General features: G+C 41.4%; 1 protein-coding gene across 1 annotated transcript in view; it reads right to left on the minus strand.

Annotated features, from left to right (window-relative positions):
• The window catches only part of pcsk5a (proprotein convertase subtilisin/kexin type 5a), a 35353-nt gene extending 15021 nt beyond the window's left edge, over nt 1–20332 (minus strand). The window contains exons 1-22 of the mRNA XM_085792934.1: nt 19891–20332; nt 18444–18548; nt 16700–16879; nt 16397–16540; nt 16027–16103; nt 15655–15743; nt 15377–15549; nt 14961–15167; nt 10554–10654; nt 10356–10459; nt 9850–9970; nt 8469–8657; nt 7138–7274; nt 6874–6996; nt 5201–5306; nt 4772–4962; nt 4396–4480; nt 3800–3903; nt 2677–2815; nt 2295–2410; nt 1864–1966; nt 1207–1343 (exon numbers count right to left, since the gene is read on the minus strand). Of these exons, the coding sequence (XP_085649060.1) occupies nt 1207–1343; nt 1864–1966; nt 2295–2410; nt 2677–2815; nt 3800–3903; nt 4396–4480; nt 4772–4962; nt 5201–5306; nt 6874–6996; nt 7138–7274; nt 8469–8657; nt 9850–9970; nt 10356–10459; nt 10554–10654; nt 14961–15167; nt 15377–15549; nt 15655–15743; nt 16027–16103; nt 16397–16540; nt 16700–16879; nt 18444–18548; nt 19891–20043 (2884 nt within the window). The 5' untranslated portion in view covers nt 20044–20332. The remainder of the gene's footprint in view (nt 1–1206; nt 1344–1863; nt 1967–2294; nt 2411–2676; nt 2816–3799; nt 3904–4395; nt 4481–4771; nt 4963–5200; nt 5307–6873; nt 6997–7137; nt 7275–8468; nt 8658–9849; nt 9971–10355; nt 10460–10553; nt 10655–14960; nt 15168–15376; nt 15550–15654; nt 15744–16026; nt 16104–16396; nt 16541–16699; nt 16880–18443; nt 18549–19890) is intronic.
• Between the last annotated feature and the right edge of the window lie 2345 nt (nt 20333–22677).

Here is a 22677-nt window from a genome sequence, read left to right on the forward strand (position 1 = left end):
ATAAAGTAATACACATTTGCCATTTGGTTAAATCAGCTTGACTCTAACAAACATGTTAGCATCTTTCAGGTCATTGTATTGGTTTCACATCCTGCATTCACAGGTTCAATCACACCAGTCTCATGCACAGTTGTTGTTTTGTTCAAGTGCAGCAGTTTTGAGTTTGAGTTTATTTCAATCAGCAACACTTACCATTATCAGGAAAAACAAACAAACACATCCATCCAAAAGAAAGGGTTAAGGCTGAAGCTAACTAGCTTATAAATGCCCTAACCTTTAAAACATACATGTAAATATACTATATTACACAGTACCTATACATACACAAACATGCAAACCTACCACCTACACACATGCATATTGTCCCAGAGGGACATAATACACACTCAGCAAATACCAAACAAAATACTAGAAATTCAAGCACTTGTCCCATAAATCATGACTTCATACCATCTATACCCTTTTTTTTTTTTTTTTTTTTTTTTTAAATTGCACAGGATTTTTACTTTTTTTGTTCTCATAAGGTAAGTGGAAAAAAGGTCAGTGGAGAAAAAAAGCCCTAAAACCCACTGTGCACTACCTGCTCAGCACCAAACAGCAGACACAGTTACTAACTGTCAATCAAACAGTAGTGGAGCATTTAGCAGCTTAAGAGTCAGACATTTCCCTCAGGAGCTGGTGGAGACCAGAGTGGACCAATAAAAGAAGAGTGAATATGAGACTCTGAATGGTCTGTACAGTGTGTTACAGTCTGTTTAACCATTAAAGCAACTGGAAAAAGAAAGGAAAAAATACATGATAATCAATATACGTATATCATTAAAGCAGAAGTAAGCGATCCGGTCGTTTTGGCTAACTTCTTGTCAGCCGATGGAGTTAGCAGTCCCCGCCCACGTCCCTACGTCACCACATTCATGTGCATCCCTGGGCTGCACACACAGAGAGGACCGCCCCTTTATGCCGTTCTCTCTCCTCATTGGATAAAGGTTGTAGGATACAAGGAAAGTTTTCTCCTCGGCTTACAGCAGAGCAGAGTGACTGACAGACCCGTGTTTTTCGGAGCAAATACTCTATGTAAGTGATTGCCGCCAGAAGATATAAGATAACTATTTAAGACTTATATTAACACAAAAATTCAGCTTACTTCTGCTTTAAAGTAAGGAGATCATGAAAAACACACGTCTGATTCACTCATTCAGCTCTCACCAGTGTCACAGCTGTTACAGTTGGCCGGTCCTGCATCCACACAGGTGGCACAGGTGTGGTCACACAGGTGACACCGACCACCTGACTGGTACTTGCCCCTGGCGCACTCCAACACACAGCGGCCTTCATCCAGAGCCCTGCAGCCGACCACGACAAGAAAAAAACATCAACACTACAGTAAACACTACGATGTGTTGACACAGGGAGAAGAAGAGGAGGAGGAAGAGGAGGAGGAGGAGGATGTAGATTCAACTGGGAGGAAATGTGTTTTTTAGATGCTAATGATTATTATCCTGTATCAGCAACTTTGACAAAACCAAGGTAAATGCAATTCCTTAAAATGCAAAGTTGTAGAAACTGGCTGTGTTTTTCTTTTCTTCACACTCAAATTGTGTTTGTCACAGATGCAATTAAAATTGATTTTCATTAAATGACTGTATTTTCCATTAGTTTTAAAACTTTTGTTTGTAATTGGAAGCCTTTTATAACTGCCTTTTTACCATTAATTTTACCATGCTGATACATCTATGCAACGCTCCTGCTATTTGCTGTGGTGAAACCGTGTTTTTTGTTTTGGTTTTTTTTTAACTCAGAGAAACAGTTGGACGTATTCATGTCCCCTCTGACCCTCAATCTAAAAAGTCAAGTCCAACTCACCGTGAAGAAACGCAGCTGATGCAGTCCTCGCTCTGCGGCCCTGTGCACTTCAGACACGTTGCATCGCACGCGTGGCACTTCCCGTTACCGTCCTGGTACTGTCCTGATAGACATACATACAGCACGAGAACCAGGCTGACTCAGACATGAATAACCAGAGGTGGGCTTTACGTCAGATGCTGAAGAATGGAGGCCACGTATACACATACATAAATAAACATGGCCGGCTTAAGGCTGACTCACATTATGAACCACATACAGTATCACTCTGCAAATATACACACATATACATACTGTATATAGAAATAAAATGCCAACCCTTCATACTCTGAATATATCAAATTGAAGTAATTGTATTGTTGCAGTTAGAGAAGTATGAACTAAATACTCTATGTCAGTATATTTATCCAGGATGAGGATGGTTGACTGACCGTCTGTGCATCCCGTGCTAACAACACACACTCCCTCCTGCAGGCCGTGACCGCTGGAACAGCTGCTGCAGTTCCCGCGGCTCGGCCCCACACAGGTGAGACAGCTGGCGTCACACCTGAGGAGTGGAGCACAGAGATTGAACACACACAAACACACACATACGCGCACACAAACACACAAACTGACCACAAACCAAAACAAACAAAAAAAACAAAGACTACACCCATACAGGCGCATAGCAACAAACACAAGTGTGAAAGCACAGACACACACTCTAACTCTCTCTCTCTCTCTCTCACTCAGGAGCCAACCAGCAGAATAAGGCCTGCCATCAGCAGATAAACAAACCACCCACACCTGAACACACACCAGTGAACTCACCTCCTACATATCCTGTGCCCATCAGCTATCTCTGGGTTTGGCTGTGTGGCATAGAAGCCAGGACTGCAGGAGGACACACACCTCCACTCCTCCATCAAGTAGCCTTCTGCACAATGGTTGCATGCTTCAACACCTGCACCTGAGCCACAAACACAAACTCACTTTTTTTTTTTTTTCTAAATGGATAAAAGCACTCAAAGGAATCCTGCAGCCAACACACAGCCCCATGTCATGTATTTTAAAGGGATACGCCAACATTTTCTTTTTCGTGTCTTGCCTCACTCCCGAGTCCATGACAAGCAGATAGACACCATCCTTTCGACTGTGCGTGCAGTAACAAGGGAGATACGGGCAGAGCTGGCGCACCGCTAATTAGCTTAGCTCAAACGCTGGAAGTGCATAGGTAGTGTTAGCCTGCCTCCACCTAAAGTCATTAGAGAAAATCTTCAGCAACTCTAAACGGAAACCGTCTGGCCGATCTTCGTCTCAGAGCTGACAAAACTCTCCGGTAAGGCATCTTGAGCGGTCAAATGCCGGTAACGGGACGAGATCGGACAAAACGGAGGGTTCAAGCAAAGACGGTTTATTTTGGTTCAAGCTATCTACATCGAGGGTAGGTTAGCTTCCTATTTCAAAGCAAAAGCACAAATTCTATCGTCATGGTTTTCTGTATGTAAAGGGCAACGGGTGTTTTATTTTGTGAAAGTAACCGGAAGTGCGTTGGTCACAACGGCTAGGTTGAGTAGCGCCGAATTCGTCCGAACAAAATTGTAAACAGCTGGTATTTAGATAAATTAACAACACACTGCTGACATATTTACAGAGTTTAGAGCTAAAATGGAATCAGCTTCTGACTGCTGATTTCGGATCGGGTAGGAGGCAGGCTAACACTACCTATGCACTTCCAGCGTTTGAGCTAAGCTAATTAGCGGTGCGCCAGCTCTGCCCGTATCTCCCTTGTTACTGCACGCACAGTCGAAAAGGATGGTGTCTATCTGCTGGTCATGGACTCTGGAGTTAGGCAAGACACAGAAAAAAAAAAATGTTGGCGTATCCCTTTAATGACATCTATATTTTCACACACAGGTCGTGACCCCTTTTCCTCATGCTCCGCTCTTCTTACCTGCACAGGTAGCGCAGGCCTTGTGACAGGGCTTGCACGTGCCCTCCTGCTTGTCGTGGTAGAACCCGGCTGCGCAGCTCCGCTGGCACCGATTCCCCTGCAGACTGGAGAGGGCGGAGAGAGCATGTGGCACCGTGACACACACACACACACACACAAATACACAGCCAATCATGTGACACTGTAGCGATGACTCACTGCCTTTAGACTGCGGGCTCGGTTTTCCAACCCACAGCACACCACCACGAGCGCTTGGCGAACTGAGTCAGTGAACACTGTATTCCGGAAACTTCTAACTAAACAATATGGTGAATTTGTCAGGGATGTTTTGTCCCTTTTCCTGTGATGATACGGCAAAATAGAAATTGAGATGTGTTTCTCTTCTTTCTTTCTTTTTTTTGGTCTGTGTGTGCAAAGTGGGGAGGATGACATACTGTTTTGAGCACACTTAAAAAATACCGTAACCTTCTCTGATTGTCATGACGCTGCAGACGGTGTGTATGTGTATGTGTGTGTGTGTGTGTGTGCACGAGGAGAACCGGTGTTGTGGTTACCGAGCAGTTCATTAAAGCACCATTAGAGAATCTGCCTCTAACCTTGTGTCTGGTTTGCATTCTGTGCAGATGCTGTAGGAGGAACACTTCAAGCAGTTTTCACTGCACTTTCTGCACATGTTTGCATCTGTGGGGAAATCAAACAATACACATAGAATACACATCAGAGCCATTAATCAATCTTACTCACACACACACACACACACACACCCCTCAACTGCGGTTACATCAACTGACTATTCATTAACCGGGACGCATATGCAGCTGTATTTAAACAGCTCCTCTGTAAGCCGTGAATCCTTTAAGGTTCACTGGAGGATACTCTCCTCTTGTCTTGTGAAGTATAATTAAAAAGAAAAGTGACAAAATAGAGGCATAAAGGCTTTAAAATAAAAAAAACAATAAAAAAAACATCAACCGTGGTCGAGGTAGTAGTTATCCCCGCATCCGGCTGTGCACGCGCTGGTCCCCTCAGTCAGGTGATGACCAGGTTGACAGGAAGTGCACTGGTCGCTGCGGCTACCGGTGCAGCTCTGGCAGGAGGAGTAGCACCTCTTGCAACGCCGGCGGTCGCTCCAAAATCCCCGGGGACACTCGGACACACACATCCTGTCGGACAAACACGAACCAAAAAGCCCACAGAGGACAACGAGCTGTGAGTGTCTACAGTAAATGAGCGAGTGGCAAAAAAAACAACAATCTGGGCCCATTTACACTACAATAAATGTCTTTTTTCGTATTCGTAAATGCAAGCTCATGCATAATTTATCATTCTTTTGCAACGTGCTCAGCCACACACACACACACACACACACACATACTACAGTCTGCCTGCGATCATGCTAACCTTGTGTTGTTCTTGAACTTGAGAAAAAAGTGTAAGCACGTGACACACTGCTGCGGGCTGGGCCCCTCACAACCGTCGTCGTCACTGCATTCTGGGTCGCAGGGTCCTGGAAGGGCAAACGCTCGCAACGTCACCGCGCCACCATGGCAACAACAAGAGAAGTTGTTTAAACTGCTGATACACTTCCCATGTTTACACAGAGACTACCTGAAGAAAGACGCTGTAAATCTGCTCCACACACCGACACTGATTACACAGACGAGTTCTTATACTAATATCACATAACAATTATATTCTTCTGTATCTTTATTGAGCACACCCATCAAAACCTCCGACAGCGCCGGTGGACAATCCAAGTGAACCCTTGGATGTAATAAACCGGCCGAACCTCCTTTGGCAGCAATAACCCCAAACAAGCTCTGATCAGACCTGTGCAACGTGCAGGAGGAAATTTAGAGCATTCGTCCTGCAGAGGTGCTTCTCAGGTCATCTGGTGTGAACAGCTTCTTTACTGGGCTCAACGGGGCCAATACAAATGAGTTTGAGGTCATTCTGTGGTAGATTTATTTTGATGTTTAGGGTCATTGTCCTGCTGCAGTTTCACCACACTGAAATTATCTTGTAAGAAAATATAAGAATGTATTTTATTCACCTTTGGGATCATGTTTTCACGCTGGTATGTGCTTCTCTTTTCATGCCATAATGATGCGTTCAAGTTTTTTTCCCCCCGCCATGCTCCATGCATCATGATTTGTCTATGGTTGACTCAAGAACAGAGATGTGGAGCAGCTCCTTTTTTTAGTCTCTATTTGTTCCTCTGAGTTTTCTTTTCTCCTTCATTGAGCATTCTGCATTGCGCCTTGCTCCCACTTCAAGGGAGAGTGGCCACAGAACTGTATCATCTAACTTTAAATGAACTAACTGTGGACTGATGAATATCTGAAACTTTGAGATGACTTTGTCACTCGTTCCAGCTTTATGCAAATCAACCGCCCTTGTATTTTAAGTCTTCTGACATTTCTTTTTTCCATGGTTCACATCAGCAGATGTTTGCTGAATATCAAAATCAAAGTGTTCTTTTTTTTTTCTTTTAATATAAATCACAGACGCTCCAATCTGGTTTCATTGGACTCCAAGTTGGTTCCCTTTTGTTGATGAGATGAGGGACTCAAAGATTTTTACAAACCTACACACTTAATCTTTGAATTAAGTTTTCAACATGGAGTTATATTAGAACTTTATTCTGGACTTTGGTCTTTGGTTTAATTTTTAAATAAATTATGTAAAAGAACACATGGTACCTTTACCAAAGCTGCAGCTTTTATAACTTTTATAATTAATTACTGTGCTTAATATTTTTCCCCAGTGTGGGATGAAATCATTTCTCAGTTTAGTTGCTGTTATTATAATAAGAGCTGCCATTCATAATTCTTTAAGTCAGCAAAACAATTTAACAACTAATAATTTAAAATCTGCATAATTTATTTGGATGTTATGTTTCAAATTATAAAAACGCTGTCTTTAAAAACAAGCACCTGGTTGCCATTTGTGTAGATGAGCTTAGTGTCTTACTGACTAAAACTGAGCTGACTGAAATCTTTATTCTGTAAATTAACATTACAGACGAGTAGGTTTAGTTGCTGTCTGATCATAATACTGAGCACATGACTCACCATTGTATTCTTCAGTGAGGTCATTATCCGTCGGCATCTCAGCTGATCGGGCTCGCTGACGATGCGCCGGGTACGGCTGCTCTGCGGTGCCGTAAATCACCAGGGACCACTGCTTCAGCGTCCCTGAGGAACAACAGAGAAACAAGAGATAGAGATGAGACGAGAAGTCCGTCCCACGAGGCCTGGGCTGTATTTTAGCTGCTGTTCTAGTTGAACTTCAGTGTGTTTCATAATACTGAGATGCTACAAAGAGCAACAGCAGACCTAGTTCTGTGCCGTTTCTCTTCTGAGAAGGAGTATCCTCGATCTTCAAAGTCCATTCCCCCGCTGCCTGCTCCCCCCAGCAGTGAGTCGTCATCAACTCCCAGTTCTCAAATCCCTCTGTGGAGTCGTCGAGAGGCCTAAAACAAAACATTACATAATCATGATATAACTGCTACTAATGCTGCCGCTGCTACTACTAACAACAACACAACCATCACCACTAGAGCTGCTAATACAACTACTTATTACTGCTGCTGCTACCGCCACAGGAAGAGGCAGTGGCAGTACATAACTAACTACTCAGGGCTTTTACTTAAAAAGTTAAGTAAAAGTAACAATACAACAATGTAAAAATGCTCTATTACAAGAAAAAGTCCTGCTTCTGACTTTATTTTTTCTCAAAGTAATGCACTATTATCACCAGAATGACTGAAGTAACATAGAATTTTTTCATATGTAAATCAGACCAGATTCACAGTTTATACATCTGTTAAATAAATGTAATATTCACCTCAGCGTGGCATACAAATTAAAAAAATTCAAGCCAAGCATCTCAGAACTGTATTTAAAGCTGTAAGTGTTTATGTCTAATTGGGGACCGCATAACAAGCTCTGACATATTATATAGAAAATATTGAGGTCATAGTTGTTTATTTACACATCCAGCAGATATGGAGAAACATTATTATGCCTATGCATAAATAGACTACTCACTCTTGGAAACACCTCAGTCTTTAGCTGCTAAATCATCTGCTATGTCATTTTTTAGGGGCTCGCTGCTAACAGGAGCTGAACAGGTGTCATACAGTGGGTTGTTATGGGATTTACAGCTGCCTGTCGTGGCTGGGGGAACCAAAACATTAAAAAGTTGCAGGTCAAAGGGCTGAAAGACACCAAAATGCTCAGTGGAGCCGAGGAGAACTGCGGTTTTCATCCCTTTCAGATTACACACTTTAATGTCAGACACTGTTTAAGTAAAGATACTGATAAGAGCAGCTTTAACTAGAGCAATTGAGCAAATGTACATATATATATACACACACAGTCGTTACTTCGCACCAATGTGCTTTAAATAGTTTGTAACACTGTGCGCTTGTTGTTAATTTGCTTTAAATGTAAGACAGAAAAAACAAAAAAGAAAATTGCCAGGAATTCATTTAGTGAGAAACTTTCCCAGATAGCAGCACCTGTGAAAACACCATGTGAGCAACCGCTCCTGTATTTTCCCAGTAGTCTTTGCCAAAGTCCACATTTTATCTCCTCCTGATGGGTCTGAGGTGCCAAACTGAGGAATTTATTTTACTTTTGGATGAAGCATTGCTCTGAGTTACCTGTTCGCTAGCAGCTGCGACACGGTGCCTGAAGGGGATGTGAGTGCGATAGAGAGGTCGCCGCGACGGCCGTGAGTGATGGTAACACGGACGACGACATGCTCCACATAAGCAACGTGCTGCTGGGGGTTGGCGGAGCAGCCTGTAGTCTCATACACAGACGTCAGCGCCGAGCCGGGATGAATAGCTCTGTCATGAGACACAGAGAGAGAGAGAAAGAGAGAGAGAGGGGGAGAATAAAGAGTTGCAGCGGGCGGAGGAGATAAGAGAGGAGGTAGAAAACAAGGAGCACAAGAGAAGAGTTACAAGGAGCTGGGGAGAGAGCGGTAAAGAAAACGACACCCATTAAGGAAAGACACTACAGGTGAATAGGGTAAAAACTTTAACTAACACATATCACCATGAAACTTCCCAAGTTTATCACTTACATTAAGACAAATATATTTTGTATTACAAGTTTTGTCAAATTTTATGTTTAAATACGTAAATGAGGCGATATCTAATGAAATATGCACTAATTTGCATACATTTCCAGAACCGAAATCTGAACAATGGATAAAGCCACTTTGAAAATTCTTGTTTTATTTTGTTGACATATTAGAGTCAGAGGTTTTTACAGAGGGGATTTTGGATATCTCTTTTTATCACTCTGTAAATGAGAAAATACTGTCACCAGCCCTAAAAGAATCTAATTTCGCCCTGTTTTTAGAAATAAAATGTTGTATAAATCAGGCTGTGAATGATATATCAACAAATCCCTCTGTAAAAACCTTCATAATACAGACAGACAGGAATAAAACTGGAAGGTTTGGTGTCTGTAGGTGCTGCTGAAGTGGAGATTTCTAGCTCAGAGTCTGAGGAAAAACTCATTTTGAGTAAACGGCCTTTAAAAGACTTGCACTGTAAAATTCCATAGATTGTTAATGTGAATTGTACTTTTACGATTGGTTGCGGATACGGAGAAAATGACAATTTTCGGAGCCTACAGTACATAATTGTTCAGGAGAGAGAGAGCTTTACAATGATACCTGACATGACATGGGTCAGACAACAGGCACAGCACAGTATGTCACAGTAGCATGTTAACTTTTTGTAAATTTAGGAGAAATCTACTGAGGAAAGAGACAAAATGAAGTAAAAAAAAATACATGTTAAGGAAGAAAACTAGCCCAAAATCTCTGCATGAAAAAACAATGCTTTTGCCGGTAGTGTCTCGCCTTTTTTAAAGTGTGCGAGAATAAATGTGAGAGAAATCCAGGAGAGAACTGAGACAGAAATAAAGCAAGTGTGATGAAAGAGGAGGAATCAAGGGGAAGCCCTGAATAAAAAGGCAGAGATGTCTCTCTTCTTGTGCCGTGTTGTTGTTGTTGGTGTGTGATACCTGCTCAGCTGGATGGGAGCCTCCTCCACACACTCCTGCTGCGAGGCCACTTGTTTCCAGCGCTCAGCCTCCTTCACCATGCTCTCAGCATCCAGCAGGCCGAAGCCGTACAGGTGGCTCACTGGCAGAGCACCCCAACAACCCCAAACACACACAGACAAACACACACACACACACACATCACATTAGCTGGGGCATAAAAGGCGCTGTAGCTTATAAAAGACTTCACACACTCCTGGGACTTTGTAGGCGTTTATCACTGTTCTGCTCACAGCATCTCATTAGTTTCATGCTCGCTGTTTTATGATTTCCCTAAAAAGAGCTGAGAGAACATTTACCAAAAATATGCTTATCAAGCCGTCCCTGCTCTTCTTTATCATTCATTCTCAGACGATTGCATCCAAGAGATATTATGTAATTGTTGATGTTTTTTTTCTAAACCACTGGCAAATATTGAAATAAGAAAACACTGTTTGATATTCAGAGAGGAGATCTGATGGGAATACCTCTGTATCCGGCTGCATTAATGTGCCAGTCTGGAGCAATAAGATGATGAGATTTTGATGTTCGGACAATAATATGCTGCACATCCCTCCAGGTTAGCAACGGGCTGAGAAAAGGTCAGACAGAGAAAAACCATCATGCTCTCAGCACCTGACTAGTGTGTAACCTACTGATTTTAACTGTGTGGGAGAGCTGCTTACTTTGCATCCAAAGCTAGAGCGATGACACCTGCAGCCACGGAGGAGGAGATGGAGCTTCCTGACGGGGCCCGGCTGCAGCCATGTTGTGGCCCCAGTGTTACCTGTTGGCAGCAACACATCAGCTTATTATTTAATAGTATTTATTCACCTACTGTTGCAGAGGTGTGGGGCGTCTTCACCACAATGGAGTAGCATAAGACTTTGAGCAAGGTGAATACACCAGTGCACCACACACGCACTTTTTCTTAATGTCTACTGTACCATCCAAGCCTCTGCTGCACTTTTACTGCACTGTGTTTTAAAGGGATAGTTCAATATTTTGGCAAATTGGCCCATAGCCATAATCCCTATAGTCTTAGCAGTAGGTTTGTTACCTCTGAGTGTCGGTGCAAGCTATTTTTAGAACGGCGGAGCAGAGCCGCGAGCTGCTCAGAGTTACGCTACGGAGGCTAATGGGATTTTCTTGGTTTCCCTCATCAAACTCATCAAATACACAATGCAACGACTCCACAACGCTCTGGTGGACAAGTTGTAACCTGCACATTCACCACGCTACAAGATAATAACAGAACGTTACGAGACAGAGTTGTTTTAGAGGTAAATTCATGCAAAACTGCTGATGCGCGTTCCCGTCGGTAGCAGTTTTTGGGCAAGCAGTCTCTGCATTTGCCTCTAAAACAACTCTGTCTTGTAACGGATTGCACCAATTTGGCAAAATATTGAACTATCCCTTTAACAGTCAAAGATCAACTTTACTGTAGCATAATGTTCTGCCAATAAACATTACGCCACTCATCAGTCCTTTAACGCATGTTATCTGTAACTTGGCTGGTTTGGTAAAGGCACAGAACAACAAGGTGGTAATTTTAGTTTCATGTATTTTCTTAGTATTTTAATATGTACACACTATGGTCCTTGTAGACTAGGGGTTTGCACATATCTGTGTTTAAAAAGTTAGTATTAATAATTCAAATGACATTTGTGCCAAGTTGACTCAACTCTCAGGGCCATGTCAGAGAAAACAAAAACCTACTGAATTGAAATAAACACCAACTGGGGTTTTTGAAGTGTGATTTACAGTGGAGTGAAGAAAACACAATACGCACAAGGAAGTAGAAGAAGAGGAGCTCTCCAAAAACACTCAACTCTGTTAACGTGAACAGGAAAATACCCTGAAGAGCCAGAATCATTTCCCACAGGAGGTTACAGGGTCTAATTAGCTAATTTCATTCCTTCATGTTTTTTGTGAATTTATAAGTTGCAGCTCCAGCAGGAAGAAAGTTCCCAGTGTGTATTTCTGGGGCATATCTGCTTGATTGACAGGTGTCTGAGACGATCACACTCAACTGCAGAAGTTGTCGCTCGCTCGCCCCCAACACTGCCCCCCCCCTCCCCTTCCCCTTCCCCAGCCTCAACCTCATTTCCCAAATGTGTATTTTTTCTGGCTTTAAGCAGCTGGCAAGGCGACGGTGGTTATTACACCCAACTGTGGACTTCTAAACATCACTTTGCCCTAACGTCCAAGTGTCATCATCATAAAGGGATGGAGAAATGATTTTCACATTTGGCGTCAAAATAAATTTAATAACTGAAAAAAGAAAACATCTTTGCTAATATAATCAAACGCTCATTCCGCTTCCAAAACTCTGGCAGTGTCGCCGTTTTTGCCCTCAGAGTCTTGACAGTGACAAAATTAATATCATAACACAACAAACTAAATTAAATGCATAATCTCTATTTGGCTCTGGAGGAAAAGCAAAGGGAGTTGTGATGTCAACGTATTTACATCAGCTCCTGACAAAAAGCAACGTAAACTGCTTCATAACTCAGGTAAATATTCCTTAGTCAAACACTTATTATTGGAAAGAGTATTCTAGGTAATTGCATACTCATCTGTAAACGTGCATATTCAGCTCACCTGCTGTGCATGCAGTTATTTCAGCAATTTTTTGGAATGATTAATTAAATGTTTCTAAGTTAATGTCTGGAGAATCATTGTAAAATTATTCATAGATGATGCAACTGAAACGTTAAGTCTTTCTTATAAGGCAATCTTTGATTACATTAAACTGGTCAGGCTGATATCTCCTTGCGTATGATTTTACTGAATATCTCAAGTTTAGTTTTTGAGTTTATGCAGCTCAGAAAACGACATTATTTTACATCATCACAACTCATTATGTCTTATTTACACTTTAAATCAAAGTAACTTCAGTCTGGGAGCTGCATCCTCTTCCACAACTCTCTCTGTTTTCAAATGATCTTGGCTTCCAGTGTTTTTCATTTTATCATCTCATCTCTGTACACGCGGCTTCAGCTTCGACTTTATTTGTCCTCGGGGGGCAATTGGATTTGCAGCAAGACATAAATACAAAACAATTTAGAACACAAGACACTCGACAATAAAACAACAAACTTAAAAGACCAAGTACAAACTAATTTCGAATTAAGTGCTAAAGTGCTCATCTCTGGAAATGATAGCATAATTTATTCCGTGGTGCTTACTCATACCTGCACTTACGCTGTGAATGATGCTCTTCCTTTCCACTACTAATTAGATGCTAAGTGCATTTGGCTTCGTACTCATCAGCTGCACAATGACTATAAAGATGAATCGATTCTAATATATTGTGTAAAGTTTTATCCCTCATGGTTGAATGTACCGTACACACACAAAAAACCCCAGGAACAGAGCTTCTTAAGAGGACCCTTATGATTCAAGCACCTCACACTATGAAGGATGCAGGAAGTGTGCGAGCTGCACATCTACAATATACACACTCAATATAGTCTGAGTATCTGAATGTGCAAAAAGACACATACGAGTTTCCATCATTCACCAGATAATATTTTATACAGTTTGTGATTTTAACCTGAATGCAATGTGAATGCAATGAATGTTGGGAAATATGGGAAAAAACAACATTGATATGAGATTTATTTACTTACAGTATATAAAAAAAAAAACCTCAAGGGGAAAACTACTTTTGCCTGCACTTCAGAGTAAAAAACCTTCAATCAATAAATTGATTTGTTGTCACAGTCTGAATTTTTACTTTAAATGCTGAGATCTAAGAATTCAAACAACTTATAATCTCTATATATGGTGTACTTGCATATTTAATTTTGTATATTTACAGTATAGTTTTGAATTTGGGGCAATGACCTCAAGTAAGGAAGTAGTTTTTGTAAAGTTTGGGTAAAACTCGCACTACACAACAAAATGGCCCGATACAGTGAAGAAGAGATGTGCAGAGCATGTTTATAACTGGTTGAGTTGCAAAATTTTCAAAGTTGGAAACTTTCCATGGGAATTAACGAGAATATATGGGAATTAACGGCAATATATGGAAATAAATGGGAATAAATCCAAAATTTACAAAATTTAAGGTTGGCCCTTAAAGGTTGAGTCTGGAGTTTTGTGCCCAAAAATAAACGTTAGACTTATACAAATGAAATCCATTATTGATTGTTCATACAAGAATTAAAGGGACAACGAGGAGTTTCTATTTGGTTACAAAAAAGTCTCACGTTAATGTGGATGAATCTACGTTACCCACACTTGTTTAACTCTGATTTTAGTGTTTTGTTTGTTTTTATTCTGTCTTATGCTTCTTTTTTTAATGTTTTGTCTTTATGTAAAGCACATTGAGTTGCCTTGGTATGAAATGCGCTATATAAATAAAGATGCCTTGCCTTGCCTTGCCTTGTTAATGGGCCCATTTTCGATAAATATATCGTTTTGTCTCTATCGTTATTTTGTTATTATTAGTGGTGGCGGAAATGCTGGTCGAGCCGACCAGCGTTTCTTTACTTTCGGTTTCGTAGCGAAACCGAGTCATGAGAATAACGCCTCCGAAAGGCCGTTTATAGTGGGAACTGAGACGGTATCTGAACCTCTTTGAACCTCTGACTTGAATTATTGATGAATGAAAACATGAGTCTGTCATGAGGCTGCCGGTCAAAGAATTTCACGGTGCGCTCGGAGGCTCATAAATGTAGTGTGAAAACGCTTCGCTTTTCCAAAACTCCTCGTTGTCCCTTTAAAACTTGATAAAGTTCTACTCATAAATAAATCTGTTGAAATGTCATGTTTTTTTAATTGTATTACTTTGCATGGATGTCTGCAATATGACAAAACAAAATATTTACATTTATGTTTTTAAATTACCCCCATGGAAAGTTTCCAATTTGGAATATTTCCAAAATTCCCCAGCTTAACTTTGCATGGAAAGTTTCTGGAAGTTTACCGGAAATTTACTGGACATTTTCCGCCCCTTTCCAACCCTAATGACTGGTGACTGAAAAGGGACAATGTGACTTTACAGATCCATCTAAGCACACAGAGCTTCATGTAAACATCTTTTTGGGCCTTTCATACAGGACACACTTCCTCTTTCTACTCACCACGTCCTCCGTCTCCCCCCCGGTGGAAGCTGCTGCCAGCGTGGAGGAGCACTGCTCCAGGTAATCTGGCCGGCTGCCCCGTCCAGTGCTGCTGCTGACGGAGACGGTGTAGATACTGTTGCTGTAGCCGTCACAGGAGCAGTGGTCACCGACTCGCCCCCCGTTCCCCGACGCCCAGACGAAAACAGAGCCCCTCTTGTGGCGGCCCTGAGATTAATTGGTGAGGCACAGAGAGAGAGGCGATTCATTTATTAATGATATTTACACATCGATAGGGAGAAAATGATAAACCCCCGAAGTAAATATACAGCCGCAGGTGGGACACAGATGTAAACAAACACACACAGAGCCAACAAGCTTCTTTTTTTTTCTCCCCCTCTTGCTACAGTATTTCACACACAAATTCTCGCGCTCACTGTATTAACGCCATGTTGCAAAGCCAGATGAGTCAGAGGCCCCGGCCCCTCCAAAGTGGCGCCGTCATCTTCTGGCCCCCAGCTGGCTAGGTAGATATCAATATGCTGTGGGTTGAAGCTCAGTGATTGGGCCTCCACGACGTCTGTCACATCTCCATCCAGCATACGGATGCCTACAGAGAGAGGCAAAGATAATGTTTGGATCCACTACATACGAAACTCTGACCTCCAAAAAGTCCTTGAGCGTGCCGCTTTTGCGTGCCGTCACGTGGACTCACCGCCTATCCGTGCGTGGAAAGACACTCCAACCGTGCAGTGAGAGTTGTTTGCAGCGGCACCAACCATCCCCGCACACTGAGTCCCATGGCTTCAGAGAAAGGAGGAGAACATCAGAACATGAGGTTAGATGCATATGCATGAGGAGAAGATGGGCTATTTCCGTTACATCAAACCAGTGAGAAGACAGAATTCAGACTGGGGAATTTGCATATCCATATATGCATGTAATTACTGGAGGGTTTAAAAAAAATGGAAATGGAAAAGGAAAAGGAAAAGCGTGCGTTAATTAAAGTTGGAATTACGACTGGAACAGGAAACTACAGTACCAAACAGGTGCAAAGCCAAATCCAGACACGAGTAGAGGTGCTCACTAGTTTTCGGCGCTGTCCGAATGTCTGGGAGAAGGGTCTCGGTCTTGTCCGTTCACATCATAGCTGGCGAGAGGATCCTGAATCAGATGGATAGTAAGTAGCAGCACATAACAAGATGCCAGCGGCTATCTGTCTCCGTTTCATCAGACAAATCACAAAGAGCATTATTCACCAGTCCACTCGACGGTTAAGTGGATCAGACGTTTAATGTCCATTCCAATACTCTTAGCCGGCCTTTGCAAACCTTTGGCCCAAAAGCTCTGCCTGCAATATCTGTCTCAGCTCTGCGCTCTTACACTAAGAGCTCTGCCAAATTGCTTATGATTAATGTCCCCTTCCCGAGAACAGCGTCCCATCCCTGGGCACTTACATAATTTGGCTTCAGATCCGGATGCTCTCTCTCAATGCCATCATCTAGGACAGACACCACCACACCCTTCCCCGTGTACCCTCTCCTCCAGGCCGCCGCAACGTTCATGCGAGGCTGGCAGCCCGTGGACTCATCGCTGCAGTGCTGTGGAGCAAACAGTGGGACATTCAATTTAGCCCTTGGGAGCGAAGAATAAATCAGGGTCTATTTTAGGCTCTGTCTGTCTGGGTTTGTGTGTGTCTGTGTTTCAGAGCTGAGTTTAGTAAAGAAAAAAAAAACCAAACAAAAAAAAAACTGACTCACAATGTACCACAGGCTGTTCAGCGCCGGGTCGCTGAAGTGCAGCATCTGGGTGCGGTTGGACTGAGGATGGGGAGGAGGGGGGAGGTGTGTGGTTTTCATGTCTGTGATGGAGAGGTTGAGCTTTTCTCCAGAGTTCCTCTTCACTCTTTTCAGGACCACCTGCTGTTGGAGCCATTCCACCTTAAAAAAAAAAAAAAAAAAAAAGAGGAACAAACAGGGCAATTGTACTCATGTAGACGTGAGACTTTAAGCCACATTAGCAGAATGGTGTCTGAGTCAGTCGGGTGAAATTTCAGTCACCGACACAACTGTCACGGTTCCCAGAGGATGAATACTCTGACTTTTCTTTCAGTCAGTGTCATTTTTTTTTCTACCCAATGTAATCTCATAATCTCCCAAATAGATTCTGGTTCAAACATTCATGGTTCCCAGAGGATGAATCGTGATTCTCTGACTTGTCTGCTCACAACAGTCAACAACTGTACCTTGATTAGGTACAGAGTTGATCATATAAACTAGGACTGTCAATCAAATCTAACTTTTTCATACATTAACCATAAACATTATCAAATATTTTCCAGAAACGCTAAAAAGCCTCACTGCATTTGGCATAAGAATAAATGTCAAATAATATGATCCGAGTGGTACCTGTTAGCAGAGACAGTTCAGCCTGCAACTGAGAATTGATTAATTCTGGGCAACAGAACAGAACATGTGTTAATCATGCATCAAAAAAAGTCCTTACACTAAAAGGAATTTGCATCATCATTGCATCAACTTGAAAAGTCTTAATAGAAACTAATACAGAAATGTGTTTCGGGATGGGTGTAGAGAGCAGTGGACAATACAACCATTAAACACTTTTATTTATCAAATCTAATTAGGTATTTTCTCCACCTGAGAAATAAGTAACTCATTTAAGATTTCAAAGATATTTGTCCAGGTTAATGTCTGTTTAGAAATTTGCTGTGAGGTTTTGAGCCCTCACACAGCAGACGAATGGCCGGTCGATGTGCGCCGTTGTTGAAATACAGCTAATATTTCCTGCTGCCAATTTGTCTGAGAGTAAAGCTGAATACATTATAAATACATGTTTTATTGGACAGTTTAACAACAGAGCCGCCTCTGTAGACTTTGGCATTCTGATATGTGCAGCTACATCACCACAGTTCAATATTTTTAATATAAATATATATATATATGTATATTACAGATTACATAACAGATGTTTTCTTTTACTACGCTCACTTTCAATTACATTTTATCTGCCTTAAAAAGTCTGTTTAGAGATAAGTCCATCTGTAGTAGTGTCATATGGAGGACTGCTGGTGAAGCAAATCTTGCTGCATGTGTTTCCCCTTTTGGCATGTGTCTCACATTTGTAGCTTTTCTGTGTGTTTCCATTTCAGTTTATGCTCTCTCTCTCTCTCTCTTGTCTGTGCTTTGTCCTTTGGGCAACTTTAATTTTAATGCGTGTAAAAATTTAAATGTGCTGTGTAACACTGGGCTGTGTTGTTCCTCTTTTGACTCTTGGCATCTGTAGGTTTTGTTAAGTGTGTGCGCGTGTGTGTGTGTGTGTGTGTGTGTGTGTGTGTGTGTGTGTAGGTCCATGATGTGAGGTCATGAGTGTGTGTTTGGGTGTGCAGGGAGGAACATGAACATGTGTGTATTTGCATGAGGAGGCAGGGAGGGGACAGCTAATTAATAATCCAGCAGAGTCCTTCCACATCTCCCGTTACCATACCTTGGTCTCCTTGGCGACGCGGACAGTCACCTCTTTGTTGGACACAGTGGACCGCTTCGCCGTGTCGTGGTGGCGAAAACTGTAATAACTCCTCAGGTCTCCGATCTGGATAAAAAGACATCAAGACATCACACATGTGTCTAGATGAATATGTTTCCAGGTGAAGGTGTGCAGCTCTGTCTCTGAAGCTAAACAGCTGATAAATTATGAACGGGCCTTCGGTGTCTTTTATTACGGCGACTACCTTACACCTGTGATAGTTTTTCAGGCGAAGGCAACCTGAGCCACAAGGCTTCAGCCACACTGCTGCTCATGTGTGCCTTATACATGCACATACTGCAGCTGTGTGTGTGTGTCCGTGTCCACAATGCCATGATGTAAGCAGATTTTTTTTATTACATACAGCAAGAAGACGAGAAGTCTCTGAGTAATTTATGTTTAATATATATATAAAAAAGTGCTGGTCATTTCCTGTGAATGACAAGAATAAATTATGCTCCTAATTTATTCCCTGATGGTGCTGTTGTGAAATTTGCTCTTTGATTTTGTTCCCCAGCTCTACAAAGCCAAGTATTTTCTCTGTTTCAAAAGCTGCTTCATATCATCACCCACAGAGAAACAGAGACGCAAGACCTCCAACTTTTATTAAAGCACCACCCCATCCCCTGGGAGTAAATGTGTTGGATTTTATGGGCTTTCTCTGTTTTATTTATTAGTTTTATTATTTATTGATTGTCTTTTTATTTGGTCATTCTGTGGGCGTATTGACGAGTATGCTTCAATTGATTTTTGTTTTTATTTTCTTTCATGTACATACCCGACAAGAGGCTTTGTGGTTTGAACTGAAACAGCAATAAAAAGCGGAGGATGTTGGTTCTTCGGGGTTTAACTGGGTGGATAATTAACATTATATGGATGAGGTCAGGGTGCTGAAATGAACGCAAGAGGTGAGAGAGCTAAATGTGATTTCTGGCAGCTTGACAGGTCTGTAATGTCGATGAGCAGCTGCTGACTTCTGACATAAAAAGTTCTCCAGGATGCAAAGGCCCAGCAATGTCAGGGGAAACATTCAAACTGATATTTTGCTGCATGTTGGTGGCAGTTTAATACAAGTGAGAATTATCTATTTTTTTAATCCTTTGACATCAAATATCTTCACATTCAAAGATCTTTATTTCTTAAGTTTCAATGTGAATGGTAAACATTCATTGCACTTAATCCCAAACTGTTGCCACTTAAGTTGATTATTTGTCTGGTAAATGGCTAAATAGGACACAGATCCTCAAGATTTGACACAACACTTTGTGCATGCCCTGTAATTTGTCCACATTTGTTTCTTGCACATTTAGTCTGACTGTCAGAAAGAGGAATTAAGAGGTCTAACACTTGAGATCAATAATGCAAACTTGTCCATGTCTGGTGCTGGTCTGTGTTGGACCACACGTACCTGACCCATGTTTGTGAATCCATACTTGTGTGCTATCCTGTCCACACTCTCCGGATCTCCTCTTATTCTTATCGCCCAGTCGTTGGTGTAAATGGTTGCATGACAAAGCTGAAGCAGAGCTCCCATCCACAGAGAGAGAGAAAAACGCACCATCACTGCTCAGAAGAAGACGCTTCCACTAATTAGACGGAGCCCCGGCAGGTTCATGCGTCTGCTTCCCTTTTCAATGATCCACTGTTTCTCATACTTTCTCGATTAAATGTCAACCAAAAAAAAAAAAAAAAGTCCACTGTCGTGAAGAAACTGCTGTCATCAGATGTTGTGCAGAAACGGAAGGATGTTTGTTGGCTGAAGTTTCCAAGACTTGACTTCAGTGGGAACAAGCAGCGATCAGGTTACTGCTTCAACATGGGAGCCAGGGATCAGCTGCACACGCGTCCTTGACATACTATTGGACCAAAACTAAATGCCCTTATTTATGGTGCAGCCTCATCTCATCTGTACGTTGCACATTAGTCAAATACACCGTGAATTTCTCTGCTAATTACCCGTAAAAAGATCCAACAAGAAGACAGAAAGTAGTAAAGTGTCATCTTTATAGGCCTGCATAATAAACTGACAGCTGCAGGGCGCAAATTTAGTGAGGTCCCACTGTCTTTATGAGGTGGAGGAGAGTCTCAGATGCATCCAATGAATAAATACTGGATGAATTAAAATAAACAAAACAGTTGCTCTTGTTTATCTTCTGGAGTTATTGATGGTGCAAGATGACTGTTTCCTGAGGAGCAGAAATATCATACCAGCTGTATTTACATGAATGTGTTCTTAAGTGCAGTTTTGCCACTTTTAATCATAATTTATTTTCAATATTTTACACTTTACACTCTAAACTGCAGTTATCCACCACAGCTGTGGTTAAAATTTACTTTTCAGATTCATAATTTACATTTTAAAAAGATGCAAAATGCTCCCATAATAACGGAGGTTAGAGGAGTATGCATTTTGTCTTGTGGCCCCTTTTAAGAAACAGTGTCTAGCTGTGTTGTGTTGTTTTGTGAATCCTTCACAACACAATATTAGCATGAAAAATGACAAATGGATTGATGTTCATGATTTTATGTCTGCATCACAGTTACTCAGTACAGATGTCTGTACACAGAGTTTGTTTTTTAAGCTCTAATGCAATGCAATGTGTTTTTATTTTATTTTAGAGTTAAAGTCCTTTGCCCAGCGGTCAGTGAATTGTGAAACGATATACCTGCATATAAAATTTTCACAGCTTTAACTGGGTCAATCTGAAGCAATCAAAAAAAAAATCCTTCAGGGTGTGCGAGAGGATCATCGAGATATTCTTAAATTTTAATGTTGCAGGTCTAGCTACATAGACGGGAATGAGTAGAAATTTGAGTGGTCATAAATTGCAGTTGGTGAACTGTGAAATGACAGACAGCATAGGCTTACGTGTAATATACAATACAATTGGTGACGTCTGCACATAATTAAGTACAATTTGAAATGTTCGAAAATACTTGGTGCTATGACTGGAAGTCAAAACACACTCAAAGTCAACACAGTCTGATTTGAACCAGCCTGGTGTACATGTGAAACTCGTTGGACTATTTACTTAGTTGCACGTTGGTAACATAACTTGTTTAACATTCAGGTATGAGTGACGAAAAGTTGTTAAGGAAGCTGGAGGAGAAACTGCGTGAGGAGGTGATCAAACTGAAATCCTTTGTATGATCTACAAAAGCTGGAGAGCTTTATTTATCTTCTTACACTGTAGCACACAGACAAAGCTCAACTCAACATCCAGTGCCAAAGAAGCTTATTATTGCATGTTTCGTATGCTACAATACTGTGTTACATAGAGAAATGCAAATGGCTGGAGTTGATAGGAACTGGAGGAGGATTACCAGAATATGTGATGCAACATGTCCCAGTATGTTAATTTTAGTTGAATCTTTGTGCATTATTTCAGAGGCTATGTTGCCTGTTTTACATTACATCAGACCAAACCTCATGGAAATGATTGTCCTGGCACTGGAAGTGTTATGCGGTATATTTTTAACTATTCATCACATAAAATAATATTTTAACATTTCATGGTAATATTTATTTTTCATAATATCAAAATGTAAGGTATCATTACTCTTTGCTTTTAGTTTAGCTGATTAAATTAACAAGGTAAAAAGTGAGACTGTGCATTTTCACCAAGCAGATGATGCCTTACATTTTCATAAATGCTGCCCTTCCTCTTATTGATCAGATTCACATTATAGATTGCATATTGTGGCTTTACTTTGCTGGAATGGGCTCCAGCCCCGACACATGGAGATAGCTCTGTAATAGCCAATCCACTGACACTGATCTTCAGGGACAGGAATTTCAATTAATGCCACAGCATTAGTCATATAATAATGCCACTGGAGACCCACTCTATGTGTGGCAGGTAGATGAGGTTTATAATGTGATGTATATTGCATGCTGGTGGAGGATCTGCTACTAATTAAGAGGAGTTACTGGCATCAGAGTCTCGCCGCTGATTCGACGCGGTGGGAAATAAAAGTCAGCACAAAAGCTGATCATCATCTCTGATAAGGCAGCAGCCGCTCGTTTCTATCAGACAGTGTATTTGGATTGAAACCCAGATGGGTATTATTATATGAAATATCTAAAGCTCCTTGGTTCAGATTTAACTCTGTGTGACCTTAAACATTAATAACTGTCAGCAACACTTTAAATTAAAGTTCAATATTTTTGTTATTTACCTTCTTGCTGAGACTT

The sequence above is a fragment of the Trachurus japonicus genome, chromosome 12 (genome assembly GCF_045865225.1).
Source record: "Trachurus japonicus isolate A0001 chromosome 12, Traja_1.0".
Classification (NCBI taxonomy): domain Eukaryota; kingdom Metazoa; phylum Chordata; class Actinopteri; order Carangiformes; family Carangidae; genus Trachurus; species Trachurus japonicus.